The sequence below is a fragment of the Lepisosteus oculatus genome, chromosome 22, assembly GCF_040954835.1.
Source record: "Lepisosteus oculatus isolate fLepOcu1 chromosome 22, fLepOcu1.hap2, whole genome shotgun sequence".
Classification (NCBI taxonomy): Eukaryota; Metazoa; Chordata; class Actinopteri; order Semionotiformes; family Lepisosteidae; genus Lepisosteus; species Lepisosteus oculatus.
The window spans coordinates 6,557,237-6,579,570 of record NC_090717.1 but is presented as its reverse complement, the minus strand read 5'-3'; the positions used below and the strand labels follow the sequence as shown (position 1 = coordinate 6,579,570).

Below are 22,334 nucleotides of genomic sequence, written 5' to 3'. Positions count from 1 at the left end.
ACTCAAGATCATTATTAAGATTTGAAACCGTTCAGTTACAAATTCAGAGTCCTCATCACTGGTCAGTGTCCCATACTGTTTTCTTTCCCGCTACATTTTCCAGCATGATACACAGTTTATACACAGCTTCCATTCTTAAAGTAGAAGTAATGTCAATATGATGTGACAGTAAACATATGGATGTCCTGTTCAGAGAAACAGGTCATGCAAACAAACAATACACAGATGCTTTAACATTTAACCTTTCATTGTTAGAATTTGATGTACCATTTCTCCCTCAGAAAATGAGTCATTATAGTTTTAGTGCATTAAGATTTAGTGCATACCTCCGTATTATTCATGTCTAGTTTGTATGCTTGATTATACCAATAGTTGTTTGAAGCTTTGCTTTGTGTTACTGAGTGTAAATGTATACAATCGGTCATGCGAATGCTAAAGAAGGCTCCAGAGCTGAAATGTTGTGTCTTTCTCTTTTCCTTTCAGCATGCAATATCTTTAGTTTCTTTGGTTAAAAGGTCATCAGGCTGATTTTCAAAACGAGCAAAATACGAACTACTGTAGATCTAGAAATGAGTAAGACCTAAGACCTTAAAAACAAAATTATTAGTTTTCAAATAACTGGTAGAAATTGAATAAATATTATCCTTCTGAAAATCAGGTTATATACCTCAGTGTGCTAAATGGGGTGGGGGGGAGGGACTGTAAAAAAGATAATTAAATTTTGAATTCTGCTATTCTCTAAACTTTAGATATTGTAACAAACATATTTAGATATTTAGAACATAAAAAGACTGAAAATGAGAGGAACCCATTTGGTCTTTCTAATTTGTCTAGTTTCTAGCAAAACAAAGTGATGGGAGGATCTCACACAGCCATATCTTGAAAGACTCCAGGATGTCAGCTTCAACATCATGGCAGGGCAGCTTGTTCCACACTCCCACCACCCTTTGCGTAAAGATGTGCCTCCTGTTTTAACTTTTAAATGCACTTCCCTGAGGTTTCCACCTTTGTCCTCAGGTTTATATTTCATGTATGATTTGCATACTCTGGTTTGTGTGATTCTGAAGGAACACATTCATTTGAAGCCCAGAGGCTTTTGAATACTTGAATTACCCCGTACTCTTCTCTTGTTTAAAACTAAAAAGAGTGACCTGAATAACCACCTTAATCCAGCACATATTTATTACAAAAATGATAACTACATCTCTTATTTCCTTGTGTTGTCTACCACAGCCTTAAGAGCCAAAGGTGGAAATATTTATGGCTTCAAATCTGTTGTTTTAATCTTATATTAAAAATTATAATATGAAGCAATGTTCTTTTCAGATTATGGGAAGCAGAAGTAAATGTGATTCAGTGTTAATCTACCAAAAGAAAAAGTATAAACAGAGCACTTCTCATGTAGTACGTCTGATTGGCAAAGAAAAGTGTCCGTTGCTAAGGAACATCTTTTGCTGTGTCATGCCACAACAGTGCTTCACACCTGCTACAGCACAGAGCTGCAATGATGTTTAAAGTAGGCTTCACATAAGACAAAAGAATTACTGTTTTAAAAATATTAGCCTGCTGACTGTACAACATTATTTCACAGTACAGTACAGTTACTCAGAATCAGGTGGTTATTCAGTCCAAATTCAAGGACTCTTTCATAAAATGTTTTGATTTCCTGTGGAAGACATTTCCTGGATAGGTTTTCCTCATCAAATATTTTTTAAATCATGTAATCATCTTTTGCCATTTGCAGAAAATCAAAACATGAGTGAAGATGGTCAACACAGCCTTACTTATGTCTTACACCACTCGATATGTTTTTTTTTTGCTGTTCAACAATTGCCTGTGACAATATGAAGTGTCTGAACCGACTGCAAAGTTGTTTTCAACAATAATTAACAATAGCAAAGCAGTAGCAGATTTCTGTTCAAGGATTAAAAAAGCCTTGTTAATTTTTACATAATTTCTTAGTTCAGAAAACACTTGTTTAACAGTAATAACAAATCTCTTTTCAATCCAGATCAGACTTCCCGGTCAGTGAGAAAGCTCCTGTTGGACCTGGTTTACATACTGTGTTCTTGTTCCCACAAAATCATCTTAGGGAGAAATCATATCCAGGGAAATATTGGGATACACAACTCCCAAAACATTCACACAAGTCTCAATGTAAATATAAACTTTATACTGTGCATTAACAACATGGGAAATAAGTCATATAAACAAACATTTAAGGTCAGGAAATTGCTGTGTTTTCTTGGAACAGTTAACATTCCCCTCATGTTTGTAGGTGTATTTTTTTACACCTTGCAATTGCCTTGCAATTTTCATTTTTTATGTAATTCTAAGACACTCTCAACAGTGAAATTAGAGTTGCCTAATAGAAAAGAGGAGATTTTTAGCCTTATTCTTCAGAAAATCAGATGTTCAGAACCATAAAGCAGTTTTGAAGTAAATAGTGAAGTTCTAAGGGTCTGGTTGTGATTATGATTGTGAACAATAAACCCATCTTGTTAACCTAGGGACTAAACTAATGACATTTCTTATAATGCACCCCTGGCTAATTCTGTTCCATTTCTTTTCCTAGGGGCATTTATGATTCCTTACTTTACCATGCTGTTTTTGTGTGGTGTTCCACTGCTGTTCATGGAGTTTTCCATTGGGCAGTATACACGCCTGGGGCCAGTACATGCCTTAGCAAAAGTCTGCCCCCTACTGAAAGGTGAGTGACCTCTGACAGGTGCTGTATGCAAAAGATGAGGAAGAGCACTGCACAGTGTAATAGACAGGGGTCCTGCTTCATCTTGACACTCTCACCTCATGTTTTTTATCCTCTTGAGATCTAGATACAACCCAGCAAACAGGTGACGGCGTTTTATTTCAGTGCAGTCAGGTGCAATGTGCATGTTAATAATCAGAGGGTACTGACTTTAAAACATTTGAGGAATTGTGGCTGTTCCTCTACATTGTACAAAGAGCCAATATTAACTGATATGTGTTTCCTTCGCAATTTGCTTGAGACAAACTAGCTAGGACTGGTGCTGTTGATTTGGGTTATTTTCAATATTTTAACTCAGTAATTCACTAAATATAGCATAGCTGGACCTCACATAGAAATGACAAATGTCAAAGTGTATTAAAAGAAATCTGTGTAATCAGACCATCTTATGTCAACAGCCTGGATGAAAATATTCAATTTCAGAAGGTTAAAAAATACAAATGTGTTATAAACCACAATTACACTTGAACTGGTACTACTTAGAAACCTTCATAGAGAACAGATGTAAAACATGTTTTGTTGAATCCTAGCCTGGGTTAAAGGGTGGATTTGAGAAAATTAGGTTCAATATCAGTGATTCTGGGGGAGGTGGAAAGGTTGTACACCATTCCCTTTATTTTCAAAGCCATTGGGAATAGGCATTTGAAATATTTTGGGTTTTTCATGGAGAAAAAGAGCATTAAAAAGCCCTTCTTTGAAAAAACCCCAAATGACCTTGTTCTTGGTTAAAGAACGTAATCAATCTTGAATTTTGTTTTGGAAAATTCTTGGTATTCTTTCCTCAGAATATCACCTTTATTTTCAAACAATGGCCTGTAGTGTCTAATGTGGGACACGGAAGAGCCCAGTGCTGAGTTATTTTTAAAAAGATAACACAGAAATGTGCAGACCTGTATTAGTTAAAATGCGCTAGTTATCTCTGGTCCTTCAAAGAGAGGGCACATGAAACTGAAGAAAAGCCTTGAATTCCAAAAACAAGCAAGATAATGTCTTACCCTTAAAATCCTACAAATAAGATTTAACTCTCAGTATAGTTTTTTCCAAATGTTTCCAAAAGAGGCCTCCTCTACTCTCTCTTAACTATGTGGTTTATTCATACTGTAAATGTTTCAAAACCAAAAGGTTTTTCTAGGAACAGTCCTCTGAAGCCGCAGGGATGTCATTTAACATTTTTCAGTGTCTTGCGCTTGCCTTTATTAAAGGAACAGTACTTTAGTCTTTAGCCTTAGTGGTTTTCTACATCTTTTGTTAATTAATTTAAATGTAGCCCAATTCCCTGCACATAAATAACATTGAAATGTGTTAAATAAAGGATCTTTTAAATAAAAATATGAAATTGTTTCTCCACTTTTGGATGGGGCTTTAATACAAATTAAGTTACTTCTTAATTAAGAAGAAATGTTGTTTTTAAACAAGATTGCTTTTTTCCTCTTTATCACTGGCTTTTTTGTATTTTATAAGTTTTGTAGACATTTTAAAATTTCAGGTTGCTTGTTCCCCACAAAACTGTAAAACCCTGTTACCAGTTTGCTGGATTGTGGTTTCAATGGTCAACACCAAATGTGTGTTTACTGAAGCTCTCCCATTGACATGCCTGTAGTTTTAATGTGTATTTTGTATGATGTTTATTAGCATTTTATTTAATTATGGGTTTCACGTTTACACTTGATCTAACAATTTCTGATTAATTGTTGATGGCTGGCCTTTGGAAAAAAACATTTTAATAAGACAGTTTTCAGAAAAGAGTTACCCTCTGCTCTGTCAGTCTCCAACAGATGTTCTAGACATTTTCTGATGCAATTTTAGACTTTAAAGCAATTTTTACGTTTTAGGTCAGAGATTATGTGTAAGCAAAATAATATTATCAGTGAAACTGTTTAGAACAGCTTTGGAAGACTTTTCTGTGTACATGAAATAAAAATTAATCATTACATTAAAGTTATACTCACTCACTTTACAAAATTAATGAATCAATTATTTTCGAGATATACTTCTAAACCTCATATTCTGAATAAAATAGAAAATAACACCTAAGTGATCTATTATGTTATAAATTCTGTACATCCACAACATTTTAATTAATATGTATTTAATGTTCTTTTTCATTAAGTAAAATAATCACAAATCTGATTAAATAATCTGAAATAATTGGAATGATTTCTAGAGTTCAATCAAAACCAAACCTCCATTACCATTTTTCAACATCTGAATAATTTCTGGGCATCGCAAATTCATAAATCAATGGAAACCCACACTTTTTCTGTCTCATTCTGCTGTGTTAAAAATAGCATTCATCTACAACACTATTTGCTCTGTGCTCATGCAATCATTATTCCCAATCAAAAGAAACTTGTCACTTTTAACTGCAACAAATGCAGAAAGTTATCAGGAAACTTACAAAATCATTTTGTAGAAGGTTGACTGAAATGTTATTGTCATAGCGCATTGCACCAGGTTGCGGATGCTGTCTAGTGGGAATCAGACAAGGATGTGCCTATTCGTACTCTCTGGTTCCTGTGCCCCATATGCCACAGGTTGTGCCTGTTTATCCCAAAGTGTGGTGGGAAGGAGATCCACAGCAAGGCTATCACATTCTCATCTCGCAAGAAAGCTAGCTGTTGTTACAAGAGCAGGATGAGGAATAATACCGTCCTCCAGGAATGCTGTCATGTCAGGATGAGCCTGCAGGAAAGGTGGCAGGTGATGTCACAGGTCTTGAATAATAAGTGGCGTGCAGACAGGATGCCATCAACCACAAGAGGTGGGGCAGGGCCTTGGCCATCAGGGCTGTCTACACTCACCGTTCCTTCATTGCGTAAGAGCATCTGGTCCCTTGCTGGCACGTTCGCCTGGGGTGTTGCTCCAACATGATGCCACAAAGGCATTGTCGTTTTGACAAGCACAGCACATTCATCCCATCTTTTTGTCTTGATTTTCGCTTAGCTTGACATTCAGCATCTTAAATCATCTCACTTGTATTGAAGCATCAAACCCACTAGATGATCTAAGTGATTCATGAATAATATATTAAACGAAAGATGCCAAAAGTCTTAAATTGATATAAAAAATATCTGTATATTTTAAGTTTGAAAACATACATGCATCCTTACTCTATAACCTTTGTAACAAGGAGGGGTAATTTTAGAACCACCTTACTCATCTGTTGCAAAGTCATTTTAAAGCAAGGTCCTGTAGCAAAAAGCACGTTTAGTAGAAATGGCCAGCAGGTCTATAAAAGTGCATCATTTTTCTAAAAGAGGTACATGTACCATGATTTTCTATAATTTAACCACAAAGAGCCATTTTCCCAGATGAAAACCAAAAGCTGCTTATAAGCATTCAGTCCAGTAAGATAATTGCAGTAAAATGTGTATTTTCTAAACTCAGTGGGCACTCTGAACCCTTGCAGATGTTTGTATTCCCGATAAAGTGATAAAGTGTCCACTTTGACCTTCTTCCCAGCTTTTCATTTCACTCCCCCTGCCACAAGCTGACACTGTTTGTCCATTTTTACACTGGGCTTTTCTTTTTTTGCCCTGATGCAGTCGATGAACCCGGTGTTTTCTTAAAACGTAAAAAAAAATGGAATGCTCAAAAATGGGGATGGAGAAATGAATGTCCTTTCACAGCCATTGTCACTCAAACATCAGAGTTCATTTGCATACTGTGTTCTTAGAAACATCCGAGTTCCACAGAATTGTGGGTGTACAGAATGTAACAAGACGTTTCCAAAAGCAGATGCAGCAGAGAGATAAATGAAATCCAAATATAAATGAACTTCAATGATAAATGGACTAAGTGTGACTCACAGAGCTGATACATCTTCACTTGTATTAAGTCTTAAACTGGAAAGCCAGCCATCACCAGTTGTCTTTCATGGGCTGAGGCGTTGTGCTCTGTTACCTGTTCTAACCTGAAGACTTTTCTCCTTAGTTTTTTTTATCTCCTCTGAGACAGAGATAGTCTACCCGATCAAAACTTTTGGGTCCGTCACTTGATTTAACACTCGTTTGAGCTTGATTAAGGCTCAGTGCTAAGCGAGGGACTGAAGCAGGTAGTTGTTTCTGTATATTCTTTTGATGTACTGTGTCACATGATATTTGCCATTGCTATCTCTGCAATGATAGTTCTCATCAGCCCCTAACCCTTGAGACCTCTCCTATATTTACCAAAGCTGTTTCTCCTGCCTTGACTTTCTGATAAATATATTAATGCATATGTCTAAATACTGTATACCTACAGTACTGTATATGTGTATTCATACAAACGTTTCATATGATGAAATGGAACCATAAAATGTCCAGTCTGCTTTATACTGAGCAGTAAAGACTTTTTCTTAATCCTCAAGTCACTGGGATGTTTTAAGTATTAAGAAGCAATACAGAGGAAAAGTACTGGAAATTGGAAAGTTATTTTAAAATCCAATTGGTTCTGCTGAGATTCTGTCAAACAATGAGGGCTTTCGACACGTGGCTAAAAATAGCAGATACTCTTGCAAAAATGCTTGCAGAAAGCTTGCGAAAAAGCTTGGTCACGCACAGACTCTTGGCCAAACTGTGTCTTCATCCAGAGTGAAAAATCTAGAATGTCTTGAAAGTTTATTGTTCATTTGTTCAACTGGATTTGATTGCTTATATATGGGCAGCATTCACATGTCAGTGAGTTTTCAAGGGACTCTTTATTCATGTTTTAAAACCAGTCTTGATGCATGGCATGGCTGCTACCCCGTATCAGGATAAACACACAGAAAACTGGACTGATGTCAAGGTATCCTTGCCAAAAGATTCGGCTCCCCCCTTCCGAAAGGAAATACTGTCTTACGATCATTTCTGTAGAAACCACTCTGGTTATTTTTTACTCTATTTACAACAGTAAATTCACAAAATGTCATACTGATGACTATATTCATTTTTACAACCACAATAAGTTCTAAAAATGTACATAATGTTACAAACAAGAGGCAGCCATTTGGCCCATCTAGTCAGTTTGGTGGTTAGTAGTTAATTAATCCCAGGATCTCATCCAGCCATTTCTTGAATGAAGCCAAAGAATCGACTTCAGCTGATGTACACAGCTGGGCAGCCAATTCCACACTCCTACAGTGGAGTGCTATAAGCAGATCTATTATTTTATGTTATTTCAGCAGAACATTCAGTCTGAAATAGATTTTCTTTAAATCCAAACAAACAGAAACCCAAAATTAAGAATCTTAAGGTTCTTAATTAAGTTCTTAATGATTCTTTGGTTATACTCTGCACCATTAATGGTGTACCAGCAAATCTGAAACCAGAGGAGAAACTATGCCCTAGTGATAGCTATTTCTTTTTGATTTTCAGTAATTCATTCAACACCTCCACAGCTATATTACAGGCTATCTGTTCTGTCCAGCAAAGCTGATTGGAGCTCAGTCGGTGTTTTTATTTTGATTCGAATTGTGCAAGCAATCAGTGTGCGAAACCAGCAATTTATAGTGACAGTGAAATGCAAGGATGGAGTTCACAGAGTAAACAAAGTGAGGCCACTATGTTGTTGTATTTGATGAAGTGAACAAAGTAGCAAACCATGCAAAACTGGAAGACAAAAGATGCAGCCAGCATGCCATGGAGATGTGTTTTACCGAGCTAGGTGATTACCACACACAATTGAACAAAAAAGCCAATTCTTCCTTTCTGCATTAATGAATAATCATCTCATAGCTTCTATTAATCTGCTAATCTACTTCCCAGAGTCTATCTCCTGTGCTTATAAAGGGAGCTGGAACCACACACTTCATTCCACAGAATCACTTGGCCGTCTGTCAGAACTTTGTGCATCAGGAACTGGTAAAAAAAAAAGAATCCAGTAATTTATCAAGGGCATTTATATCCCTTTGCTAAAAACATCTAAATGCAATTTAGAAGTTACTGTCTATCAATTCATCACAGTCACTGTTTTAAAATACACTGTGTTTGCAGCCCCGTTACCAGTTCAGATTGTAAAGAAATAAGTCCACTGTTTTTATTGGCGGTCTAATGTAGTGGACTCTGTTGCTCCCACGCAGGGAGTGGAAAGAATCCCTGGGAGCAGACAGGATATCATCAGTGTCCTCAGCCTACCTATTCCTCCCAGTTTTGCAAGCACAAAGCCCTGTCCCAGTTCTTAATGGCAAGCTTCATGGAAAACACAGAAGAAGCAAGAAAAGGATAGCAGCAGATACTAGTTTGCGGATTTGCCTTTGTACTATTACTCATGCTTTAGTTCAGATTATATGGAAATTCCTTGATACTGACAGCCAGATCTTTTTCTGTATTCCCTGTCTTTGCTTTTGTGGAAAACTTATGAAAAGTTAAGATTACAATCTCATCTCGGTAGAACTATGAATGATGTGAGGGAATAAAACAATGGAATAGAGCTTTCAGTCTTTAAGAAATACAATGATAAAAGTGGGAAAACTCCTGGAGAAAAGTAAAGGAATCCACGTGTTTATTGTCCTGTCCTGCTTTGTCATTGCTGGACAACCATCGGGCTTAAGCATGTCAAATAACTGAAAATCCAATCCTGACTTCATGTTAATGTACGTTTGTGGGTGTTTGCTACAATTTGCATTTCTCACAGATGCTTTATGAGTAGAAAGATTGTCACATTCCTAACATTATATGAAGGTCCTGGGCAGAAATGCACAAAGGAATCTAAATATAGCCAGCTTGTTCTATATCTCTTCACCCTGTGGTCTAGGTCCTGTTAGTGAATTATCATGGGCATTTTCAGTCCAAATGCCCAAAGCCGCAGTGTTCCTAGGAATAAATCTTAAAGTATAGGCTGCAATTTGGACTGCAGTCCCATTTTGCATCCTGAGTGACTTACTTTACAACTACTTATGTAGGGGCGAGTCCAAAAAGCCTGTCTCATTTCAGCAAATGGACTTTGAGGACCAAATGACTGTTGCCTTTAATTTCTGGAAGTCCCATCTACAAATATTTAAGAGTAAAAAGCAGACTAGTTTTCTACCTCATTATGTTCTTCCTAAATGCGCTTATTAAATCACAGCTAATTGGCATTTTGTAATGCCATAGTGATTTTGCCAAATAACTTGTTCTTCCTGCTTGTCATTTTTTCATGCTACTAATTTAATGCTGTAGTTATGACACATACTTGACCACTAGTCTCTGATATTTAGTTGTGATGACTTATTGGGAGCTACACGTTTTTGTTAGCTAAGTCAGAGTTTGTGTTGTTTATAGCCTGTGCTGATGTGTGTAGCTATATAGATATAGATCCAGATCTTCTGGGTTTTGTTATATATCGCAAAGGTAATGTACAACGTTAAGATGTGATGGATACAATGTCCTTTGACTTTCTGTAGGACAAAATAATTGCAGAAGCTGTTTAGCTTTCATTAATTTGTATAGTACAGGTCAGGAATCTTTCCCATGTGGCCCACATAGGACTTTTGTAGCCCAAAGTCACTCCATAGTGGCCCATAAGAGGCTTTGTGTTGAAAAATAGTTGCTGGAAGCTTCACAAATTTGATGCTTTAAAACACATTCTCTGATTTCTGATAAAGGTATGAGCTTATGGATAAAATAATTGCTGCCCCTTGTTAGGCAGGTACTTTGTTTCTGTTTTACCATTCTCAATGAAGAGATACAGTACCCTATTATTTCAATGGGAATTTTGAATGTTGTGAGGAATATTGCAGGGCTGTGCCATATGTCAAGTATTATGTTGTTTTTTGTGCTCTCTGTTCTGTTTGGGGGCTGCTGAAAATGTTCGGCACTGCACAGTTATCCAGGTGCTGGCACATTCACATCTCAGTAGGCTGCCACAGGTGTCCACTTTAAGTTTGGAGGGCATATTTAATCACTCGGAGTCGTTATAGAAACCTGAAAAACAGAAAATAAAGTCAAATTACATTGGAAGCCCTTTACTCCTTGTATATTGGAGAGAGGGATCGTTGTCCTTGAACAGAAGCCACAATTAGAAACAGAAGGAAGAAAACACAGGAAAGACATAATAAAAAAGCAGTCTCTGATTTTTTCTTTGTTACTCTACAGGTGTAGGACTGTCTACAGTTGTCATCTCCTTTGTGCTCTGCACCTACTACAATGTTCTCATGGCCTGGGCCCTCTATTACCTCTTCAACTCCTTCCAGTCCCCTCTGCCTTGGCAGACTTGTAACAATACTTGGAACATTCAGGAGAATTGCTCCTGTGGCTTTCCAGGGAATGCTACCCATCTCCAGTCTGCCAGCCAGCAGTTCTTTGAGTGAGTATTTCTCTTCCACACTGCGCCTGGTTTGCTTCTCAGCAGCAGAATTGACAGAATTGAGTTTGGGATGAGCTATCCTGTCTTGTCGCTGAGGCGGATATCCTGGTTTCCTTCAAGAAACAGCTGCACGAGATTCTTCCTATGTTGATGGAGAAATGTTGAACTGAGCACCTTTTCCCTTCAGTGTGAAATAGTCCAGGAAAAAAAAACACAAACGCAAGATACGGTCAGTGATGAAATTGCTGTGGACAAGTCTTGTCAATCTAAAATTTTAGCCCTCTTTATCTCACAACCTTCATTACAGGTGTAAGCATGTACATGGAAGAAGAAAAATCAAAACTCTTAATAACCAATAACAGAACCCCAATCTTTTCTGGAGGTAACTTGAGCCCCTGGTGCAGCAGCAGACTGGTACACTGCCCAGCCAGGGAGAGCTCTTGCTGGAGACACTCTGCCCGTTTTTAGCACAGTTTGTCAAGGCTGGAGAAGTTCTCATCTTTCCTCTGCCTCTTCTCAGTTACAGGCTACTGGAGAAGACTGGGGGCATTGAGAAGCCAGGGAACATGCGCTGGGAGCTGTTTGGCATCCTCCTTCTGGCCTGGGCCATAGTTTACCTGTGCATCTTCAAAGGGGTCAAATCCACCGGGAAGGTGAGTAAAAGGGCGTCCATTTCAGTGACCTTTGACCTGCTTTGAGCTGTGAGGAGTGGTGTGGGAAAGAAAGGGAACATTTCCCAGCTTCGCCTCCTTCGATCAAGAATAAAACAGGAAAAAACTATGTAAACAATAGCTGTATTCTTTTGCTGTTCTTCCGAAAAACACTTGGTATTTCTGCATTAGGTTTGATTGCTTTGGAAGTTCTTGATGACAGTGAGATTTCAAGACAATCTGTTGTTTTTAAAGATTTTTTTTATGATACTAGAAAAATTCCCCTGTGGGAAACATTTAACACCCTCACTCTACACGCTGAGATTTGTTTTCACAGCATTTGTAGGTTTTGTAGAAACACTTTTAAGTATCTTTGGGGATCCATGCTGAAATATAAGTGATCTGATATTTGTGTACAGGTTGCATAATAACTTTTTCCACTTTCAGGAAACTGGCAACATAAATAGTTAAGTTGGTTATACTGTAAATGCAAGATGAGTTCTTGCCGTTTGAAGACTGACAGAGTACAGTAACTTATCTTTGTTAGGACTAAGAAGAATGATTTATCTGAAATTCAGCACAGACCAAGTTAACCTTTGATTTTATTTTTTATCTACATATGAAAAATAATGTAGAGTTAGATATTAAACTGGACATGTAACACATGCTAATTGTATTGTTAGAGGAGTCATCCTTGCTGAGAAATTTTAAACAGCATTAAGGTGAAACATCATGACCTTTCTACAACCCTTCAAATTTGAAAGCTGGACTTGGCATCTAGGCACACATTGTATTGTGTCATATACTTTCTCTAAATGTCAAGGTATATGGATGGATATGCTGCCTGTGCCATTTTTAAACATTATGAATGGTTACGCTCACTAATGGCAAATGGCATAGCACATTACTATGTCAATACCTAAAACAAATAGGGTTTCTGCATGGAGCTTTGTATGTAGACGGATGACATTACTTCATAACACATTACAGTTCTCTCATTCACAGGGGTTAGAGCCAGCCTTGTTTGTATCAAACATTCGGCATTGCTATGTGATTCAGTTGGACCTAAATTACATCTTTTTTTTAACCCCAATCAGTGTTGGAGATGGTGTGGCACTCTGCTCTCAGGAAAGCTTGTCAAAGCCTCAGTCCTGTGTGAATGCGAGTGGCATTGTTTTTTTTTTCCACCCTGCCAGAGGTTAAGCTTGTGGTTGAAACATGTAGTTACGGATGGATAAATAAATGGCTTTCTTTTGCTCGTCTCTTTCTCCAGGTGGTGTACTTCACTGTCACGTTCCCTTATGTCATACTCTTGGCCTTACTCATCAACAACGTGCAGCTGCCTGGAGCCAAGACTGGAATCCTGTACTTTGTCACTCCTGTCTGGAGCAAGCTGCTGGAAGTACAGGTGAGGATAAGGACAGTGAGGTTAAACACAGTACAATGGCAATGTGTCATAACAATGGCTGAAAAGATCCTGATTAATGATTAATGGAAAAGCACAGGAATTATATGGCATCATAAGCAATAGCCTGAGATTTGCATGATGTCATTTTGAATTTACCCCTGTGCAAGGGAGAGCACTTGCTAGTTAGAGGACCCGCTATGACTTCGGGTTTGAAAACACCGTCCAATGCAAGCTTCCATAATATTGATGAAACTTTGTTTTCTCCATTTGGGGGCATAAAGTGACAACACCTGAAATTCCTATTGGCTGTTAGAGGAGAAGCACCAGTTTTTTGTGTGTAGAAAACAAAACTGTCTGGTCTCGCAGTAGTATTTTTTCATTAGCAACCAATAGAAAAGATCTTTAATGGCCTTGTGTGGTATTGTGGTAACATTAGAAAGTAAAATAACATTGGTATTCCATGATGCAGCGTGGCAGTCATACCTACTCTTGGCGTAGATTACAGAACCAAGCAGTGTTGATTGACCTTTCCACAGGTGTGGGTGAATGCTGCAGCTCAGATCTTCAACTCCATTGGCATTGGCTACGGTTCAATGATATCCTTGGCAAGCTACAACAAATTTAACAACAACATTCTCAGGTAAGATAGACTTCTGAGTCTGATCTGAATGTCAAATGAATATCCAATGGGTTTAATTCATATTATACTCAGTGGTAGTTCAGTCTTAAAACAGCTACTATACGTTCTGCCCTTTTAATTAAAAAAACAAACCTTTTTTCCTCATAGAAAGCAATTTCTACAGTGAAAACAGTATATGAAATCTAGTTTCAAAGTACTTATTGGTATAATTCTGGAAAAATGTTACTAAAAAGAAAATTTTGCTTTTCCCAGCTACATATTTACTTATATATAAAGGGCTTTTGGGTGCTCTTGATGGAAAATTCTCTCTTTCAGAGATATAATGGTTTTTATTGATTGATTATATGATCTCTGTGTTGCCCTCTTTTGCCTTGTTCAATTAGTTTTGACTTTCTTCTACACAACCGTTTTGTAGAGTTGGTAGATTCTGAAACAGTGTGTGTACATCCAAGCCATCAGTGACCTGATTATCATGTAGTCCTGTATGGATGTGTTATTACTGTACATCACCAATTCAGAAAAATCTAACAATTTTGTTTTAATTGAAACCATAATACCCTCTGAGCATGTATTGGATAAAGTGGATCGCAATTGGAAGGATAATGCCCTTTGTTTTTCATAGTTATGAATTCCAGAAAAAATAACTAAATAATGATAAAAAATAATAATAAAATATGATTGGATTTTTATGGCTGTTTCAGGAATAAAGCTACAAGTGGGGTGCATGGTGGTTAGCATTTTCTGCCTTGTAAAACTGTGGCCCTGGGTTCAATTCTGCACTGGGGGTACTATCTGTGTGGTGTTTGTTTTCCCTGTGTTTGTGTGGGTTTGCTCTAGGTGCTCCGGTTTCCTCCCACTATCCAAAGACATACTGGTAGGTTAAATTGGCTTCTGGAAAAATTGGCCTTGGTGTCAGTGTGTGCATCTCTGTTTTTGTGTCTGCATTGTGGCTGACTGGTGTCCTGCCCAGGGGGTACCCTGTCTTGCACCCCCTAAGACCCTGAAGTGGAAGAAGTGGTTAATGGATGAAAAGTTTATGCTCTTATGTAAGGATACAGCACAAGTAGTTTCGACATGAATCTGTATTATTCTCTCACAATTTATATATTAATTATTAACCAATGTCCTTATCTAGGGTAATGTACATACAAGAGCTACACAAATACATTAGCAGACATTCTGTATTGATGTTTGTGGACTTGTAAATGTTTCATTTCAACAATTCTCCCAGAAACTACTTTCTAATCGTATTTGTTGTGCCTTGCCCTTTAACCTATTTTGATTTTCTCCATTTCAGGGACACGTTAATTGTCTCAATGGCCAATTCTGCTACCAGTATCTTTGCTGGGTTTGTGGTTTTTTCAGCTATCGGCTACATGGCTCATGTACACAACCTGCCTGTGGACGACATAGCCACAGATGGTAACTATACTGCTGTGAGGCGGGAAATGAACAATACTCTTCAGTGGACACAAACAGGAGTTTGCAGTGGAAGAAGCACCAGGCTTTTAAATTACTTATTTAATATGATTCTGCACACAGATCACCCTTTATTGATTTTCATATGTCACAGGAAATTGGGTCTGTGGTTTTTATTAGATTTATAATTCTATACTAATTAAAGTTTACCCAGCCATTTTATTTTCCTGCTATTGTTTGCAAAGATATTAAATGGTGCACTTTCAGTGAGGGCTCTCAAATACATTTAGCAGTTGGGATAGTATTCTGCTGGTGTGTTTTTTTTTTAGATTTTGAGTATGAAACAATCCTGGATCTTTCCTGGTGTGCTGAGTGTGTGGTACCATTGTCCTTCCTGTCCTAGGCCCTGGCTTAGTGTTTGTTGTGTATCCAGAGATCCTCTCCACCATGCCTGTGGCTCAGCTGTGGGCCTGTCTGTTTTTTCTCATGCTGCTCTGCCTGGGTCTGGACAGCCAGGTAAGAGGAAGGAGTTAGAGTTGCGCCTGGTCTTTGTTTCCGCCACTGTAAAAACCAGCAAGGCTTTGGGAATGAGACTAATTAGTCACTGCTCAATTACCATACATTCACTGGTCTGGAAGGGGGACATTCAGTTCATTGTACAAGATTCAAACACAGCATCTGACTATGAACTTCATTGAAGTGTTCCAAGCACCATTTACTCCAAACAGCATTATTTCTTTATATCAGGTTGGAGATTTCCATCATTTTAGAATGGTGGATGGCTTTGCAACAATATTCCAGGATTTTAATTAATGCAGCCTTAGTTTCTTTTTCACTCTGAGCATAATTAATAGGTACACATGAATATAACTAATTGCACTAGATTGTATTTCTGAATTGAGCATAATGTGACCAACAGAAAGTGAAAGATTTAAGATCACCCTTCCTCCTAAACAGAATTTTGGCTCTTTGACTAATTTACATCTTACTACGGCTTCAAAGATTGTGGGAAAACGTAAAAAAACAACACCGATAATCATCTTATTATATTTCCGTCAGGAAGAGGAAGCATATAATTACTTATCAAGTGAGCTGAGAAATAAACCAAGATTAGATTCTCAGTCAATTCAGTGAATGCTGTGTTGAGGAGCTGCCCCATCCAGTATGAAAGCTGCACAGCTGCACAGACTGTGGCTCGGTCTCTGAGCTTGGGGATGGGAGTCATTTACACGCCGCTGTCTTCTTGTGAAAACACCTGAGGCGTGAGGCCATGCAAAGAAAACAGAGCTTAATGTAGATATCAAATGCAGACATCCAACAAAGCATAAATTTAACACAATGAGACGTGGCCCTTAGAGGGCCTGTACAGGCCTCAACAAGAAATGCCAACAGAAGTGTTTCATTCCTTGTGAAACTCATTCACATTTCATTCTTTATAGTTTGGGATGGTGGAAGTCATCGTGACATGCATTATGGATGGTTTTGGCCTGAAGCTTCTCAAATACTTGAAAAGAAAGGAAATTGTTGTATTAGCAGTGTGTGCTGTTGGCTTCATTGTTGGAATTCCTAATATTACTCAGGTGAGTTGGAAGGATTAAAAGCTTTAACCTCTTCTACGGTACTGTATCAAGTTGTTTGCCTTTAATCCAAGTCTCATACCTGCCTTACCCAAATTCAGCTGTTCTCCTGTAGAAACTACAACTAATTTGCTTCCTTGAGTACCATATCTGATGGAATACTTATTTTTCTTCTAAGAAATGACACAAGTTTGTTTATGGAATGCAAATGCATATTAACACATTGTACCTGGTGTTAATCTGTGGCTAATATTACGCCTATCAAAACATTAACCCGCCAGCTGAATTGGAATCTTCCGAAATCCAGAACTTCAGCATCAGGCTCCGTGTTTATAATCAGTGATTGAATCAGTGTCTGTGCTAAGAGGTTAAGTTCTGATTTGAACAAGGACAGTGTGATGAAATGGAGGCTCTGGAGGCCTGGCCTGCTGACAGCGTTGTCCGTTTTTCTGCAGGGAGGAATATTCGTCTTCCAGCTGATGGATCACTACACTGCTGTGGTGTCACTCATGTTCATGGCTTTCTTTGAGGTGGTGGCCGTGTGCTGGGTCTTCGGTAAATAGCGGTCGTATCCTCTCTTCAGAAAAATAGTGTTGTTCACTAACTTGTTCATTAGGACTTTGTTTTATGCTGAGAGCTTGGACAGGTTAAACAGCCTGTTCTCTTCTTCACCTGAACTTACGCTCATTTGCCTAATTAACTGCTTCCTCTGTAGGGGCCTGACACTTGTTGGTCTGCATTGCAGGAGCAGGAAGAATTTCCAAGATGGTGACAAGAATGATAGGCAGGCCTCCCAGTGTCTTCTTCAAGGTGTGCTGGCTGGTGTTCTCTCCCTTGCTGGTCATGGTGTGTATCGTCTCTTCTGAAGCATTTTGTTATTCTTTTTTTCTTAGCTAGAAAACGAGGTGGAGGTTAAGAACTCAGCATGAGAAGTCCCCTAGGGACGGGGTTGGGAACTGCCAATTGAAGCAAATGCAGAAAGCAGGTCACAAATTATTTCACAAAGGGATCATTCACCCATTCTGCTTTTGTAACTGTTATTAAATGAATGATCCTAAAATACACTACCATTGGGTCTGTATATTTAGTTTGTGTTTTTCATTTTATACAGCCTACAATGCTGTGAAAAAGTATTTGCCTCCTCTCTGATTTTTCATGTTATCAGATGTATAGTATATTTTCTTTCCTATTAATGATCAGAAATTCATCTCTCTGGGAGTCCTCTGCAGCCTCATGCTTACAGACAAGTGGCTGAACATTGCTGACGTGATCTTTTTTGCCTTGCAGTGTATTTTTATCTCCAGTGTTGTCCAGTACACTCCAGCTCGCTATGGGAAGACCTACACCTACCCCGTGTGGGCTGAAGTTCTGGGCTGGTTTATTTCTCTAATCTCCATTGTGTGGATTCCGCTTGGAGCTTTGCACACAATCTATTACAGCGAGGGAACACTCCTACAGGTGCGACAGGCAACACAATTAATACATGTAGCAGCAGTGCCTAGAGTATCCAAGAATGAGTGGAAATGGATAACATGTCCCTTTCATATGCTGAGCCTCAGCAGAATCCTAGCACTCTTTTTCATTCATGTATATTTTTAGAAATATAAAGTATATGGATTTTGCAATAGTTTCGGTGTCATCTGGATTAACTGATTATCCATAATCGACCACGTTACTCTCGAACGATTTTGACTGAGGTGTCAGTACTAATCTACCTGATTAGCAAGAGAGCTGAGTGGTCACAGGGGACAAGTTGATTTAAACTGTTGAATGTCAATACTGGTGAACATCAAGAAAAAAAAATGCAGCAAGGAACCAATATTCCCCACTTACCAAGAGAAAAACTCACCAGTGAAGCCAAGTCCCCCTTTGAGACAAATGAAGGTTTTGGGTGGATCACTTCAATGGATGCCAGCAAGAGCAGCCCAAATGCAGAGAATGATACAATAACAAATCAATTGAAGGGGAGGTCTAAGTGTGATGGTTCGAGCAGGAGTGTCTAGTCACTACAGAACTCCTCTTGTAGTGATTGATGGTTACCTGACTGCATGGTTCTTCATTAAGTCCTGGTAACTCACATTAGGTCTTTCCTGCAGGCTCATCCTGACGTGACAACATTCCAGCAGGAAAATGCATGTCCACAAACTGCCCATGTGACTACAGCTATCTTGTGATACAAAATGCCATACTATGCCATACTTGCCAGTATTGAGCCCCATTGAACATCTGTGGGATGAGCTGGGGCAATGTGTTGCACCCAGGGCTCAGAGACTAGTGAACAGGCACATGCTTGTTCAGAGTTTCTGATAGGAATGGAAGAGAATCCTACAAGATAATATCTGCAACCTGGAGCACAGAGCTTATCTTAATAAGAAACGCTAATCAGCGCAATAAAGTTACATACTGTATGCCATGTCTTTCATAAAATGTCAGTGCACCCCCTACAGGTGATTTTGACATTATCTTGAGAAGAACTTTATGAAATAGTATTAGTGCTAAATTTCTTCTGATGCTCAGTATAAGAACTTTAATACACAGCATTGCAATACAACTGCCTTGCTCAGTTGTAGGCCTTTATGACCTATTTTGTATTTATCCTGTTCATCTTGTCTTTCAAAGTGCAAATGTTAATTTCCCAACCTTACAGTACATCATCAAATGGGCCATGATAAATTTCAAATCTGACAGCAGCTTTGAAATCGATCCTCAGCATCTGGAGTGTCTAGCATATATATGTATTTAAGTGCTATAATAAATAATATTTCCATGTGGTTGGTTAAAGGATGATGATGAATAACAAGAAGGATTTTAGAAACTCCAAGAGACTAGCTGATCATAGAGCCTAGCTGTTAAGAGATGAGTAATTTTTTGAGTCATTTTAGGGTGTAACAATTTCTCATAACTTGTCTTTTCTCAGCGGCTGAAGACGTCATTGTTACCACGTGATGAACTGGCCACAGTGGACGACCTGTCTGGAGAAAGCCAACCCAGTTCCACTCAGTCACTCTCTCTTTCCAAGATTCCTGAAAAAGCTTCCCTCACTGGGCAAAATACACCCTTTAATCAGCAAGAAAGGGACAAGCATGATTTCGCCTTATGATTATGAAGGGTTCACTTCTGAAAACAATATGACAGGCTGCTTCAAGCAAGCATAGCATTCAAAACCCGCTACTCATTTCCTGAAGATTTAATTATTTGAAAAGCTTTTACCTTGAATAAAGTTTTGGAATATAGACATTGACCAAATCCGGTCAAAAAGTTGGTTAAATCATCACTTGAAAATTATACATTTAATACAATGTTCAGATATTTGAACTTCGTGACTGAAACCAAAGCATCAAATTCTATAAAGAAGAAAGGATATGTTGTCATGACTATTTAATGACCACACTATGTAAAAACAGTGAGTGATTATTGTAAAATGATATTTTTGTTTCAGAATCTATGTACAGGATTGAAACATTTTTGGAGACATAACCCATATACTGCAGTGATTCCATTTTCCGACAGTGATTTTGAACACCTGGAACTCTGCAGTAGTTACAGAGTTTCTACATGGTGAATCTGGAGATGCACGATCTTGTATGATCTTCTGTGCAAGTTTCAAAAGTAAAGAAATAAAAGAGGAACTAGTCAGGCTGACAGGGAGACAACTACATTTCAATTTTACATTCTAAATGATTATCATTTACTAGTCCATACTGTGTTTAGTTATCATCAGATTAGTTTCTACTCTCTGCTTTATAATAAGGTTCAATAATAAACCATTTATTAATACTTTATTAAAACTTTGTACATAATGAATACATAGTATATTAACTGTCAGTAGAGTAGTTATTAATATCTACTCATGTTCTCTTCATATAACATATGTTGTCATATTTAACCACTGTTTATTTTAGGATTGATGTGCTTGAACATCAAGCCCTCGGCTTTGTTGTCTAATCTCTGTAACATTTCACATACACTCAGTTTTGTCAGTAACACTTATTTGTATACATATTTACCACTATGATATCAACCATTAATCAACTGTGAGTTTGTGTTTCTTATTGAACCTTATTATCAAGTGTCCACATTTGATACTTTCATATTAAATGTTCAGATAGTACTACATAATATGCTTTGGTTGTTCAGATGTTTTGTGTGTTGTAATTTACATTGGGAGTTTGGATATTTTGTGTGGGTTTTCAGTTGGTGCTTTGTCCTCCCACCTACTTACTGTACCACAGACACGCTGGCCAGTTGTTAGTTAATACTAAACTGTGCCTGTGTTTGTGGAGTGTACTTGCATCCCATCCAGGATGTATTTCCACCTTGTTCTGGGGAAAGTCCCTGTATTCCTGTGACCCTTTCTAGTAACAAGCTGTTTTCTGATAATGGCTTGATATTACTCCTCTTATATTCTGCATTTCATTGTTGTAGTAGACTGTTGCAGTGTTCGTATAACTCTGGGGCTTCCAGTGTCCAATGTTGTTAGTTTTTTTGGAAGAATTCAGCGCTCATTGATATTTGTCCATAGCGCACTACCAGGTGTTCCAGACAGAAACATCTTACTCATCATACATCAAACATTAAAATGAAGGTGTCTGCAGATCAAAGGTGAGCTGTGGAAGGGACAAGCTAGAATAAACCTGTGAACTAAATTGCTGTGGTCAAACGAATATGCAGTTGGAAAAGATTAGGAGAGACAGTATAAGGTAATACGTTTTAAGTGTCACATTTGCCTGAAAGCCTTGTTATATCCCAGCATTAAGTAGGAAACAGTGGAAGAAGAGGTCATTAATAAGTGCAGCATGTTTTAGGTGTTTATCTTTAAATTGATCTCCTCTAGACAGTGTTGTATTCTTTAATTTAACACAGAAAAACAAGACGTAAGTTCATGAGAATGACTATTTTAGCAATGCTGAAAAGAATCCTATAGATTAATATTATGGATAATAAAGTTTAATATGATCTTACAGAATAGTACAGTTTTACGTGGCCACAGCTACCATTATGTTGACTGCGGCAAGCAATAGCTTCGAACTTTATAAAGACAGAATAGCTTTAAGCTTTTTTCTTCAAGAGCAAAAGTAGCTCTGAACCACCATGAATTAGTATTTAGTCTTGGCAAAGTTTGTTTGAAACTCATATTTCACACCTACACTGAAATGTTAGATGGCAAATATTCAAAATAGTCCAACTATTTTTAATCTCCTTTTGCCCTTCAGTTAGCTATATTTAATATTCAGATCTGTAATCGTTTTCTAATCTGTTTTTTCCATTCCAATAATAAAATAGTTTTATTGAAACTGGAATAAAATAAATACCTTTATTGAAATATATCTGAAAATGAATATTTTGTACGTCTTCCAGGAGAATATTTTTTCTTTTTCAATAATTATTATTAATATTTTGTTTTGGGTTAGCATTAAATCTCAAGTGGGTAGATAGTAGATGGCCATAAAACACTGTTTTTATTGTTTATTTATCTGGAACACCTTTTTGGAGTGCTTGTCAACATAAGTGGACTGACTACAAAGCTACTTTTGTAGTAATGCTTTAGTTATAATGATTGAATAGGCATGAGATGTGTAGTATCTCAAACTATGCAACACCAGTTTCTCACACTTGAGGGCAGTGGTTC

At 37.8% G+C, this 22,334-nt stretch overlaps 1 protein-coding gene across 7 annotated transcripts in view; it reads left to right on the top strand.

The window, feature by feature from the left end:
• Window positions 1-22,028, top strand: part of LOC102696934 (sodium- and chloride-dependent GABA transporter ine) — a 30,487-nt gene extending 8,459 nt beyond the window's left edge. For 4 of the 7 annotated variants that reach the window (XM_069181982.1, XM_069181980.1, XM_069181981.1 and 1 more), the window contains 12 exons: window positions 2,576-2,710; window positions 10,801-11,011; window positions 11,532-11,664; window positions 12,935-13,069; window positions 13,606-13,709; window positions 15,007-15,131; window positions 15,532-15,644; window positions 16,568-16,708; window positions 17,161-17,260; window positions 17,451-17,551; window positions 17,993-18,163; window positions 19,623-22,028. In XM_069181982.1, the coding sequence (XP_069038083.1) occupies window positions 2,576-2,710; window positions 10,801-11,011; window positions 11,532-11,664; window positions 12,935-13,069; window positions 13,606-13,709; window positions 15,007-15,131; window positions 15,532-15,644; window positions 16,568-16,708; window positions 17,161-17,260; window positions 17,451-17,551; window positions 17,993-18,163; window positions 19,623-19,805 (1,652 nt within the window). In that variant the 3' untranslated portion in view covers window positions 19,806-22,028. Of the gene's footprint in view, window positions 1-1,290; window positions 2,158-2,575; window positions 2,711-6,700; window positions 6,822-10,800; window positions 11,012-11,531; window positions 11,665-12,934; window positions 13,070-13,605; window positions 13,710-15,006; window positions 15,132-15,531; window positions 15,645-16,567; window positions 16,709-17,160; window positions 17,261-17,450; window positions 17,552-17,992; window positions 18,164-19,622 lie in introns of those variants that run through there. The other 3 variants (XM_069181986.1, XM_069181985.1, XM_069181984.1) reach the window with 3 other exon arrangements.
• Window positions 22,029-22,334: the final 306 nt, after the last annotated feature.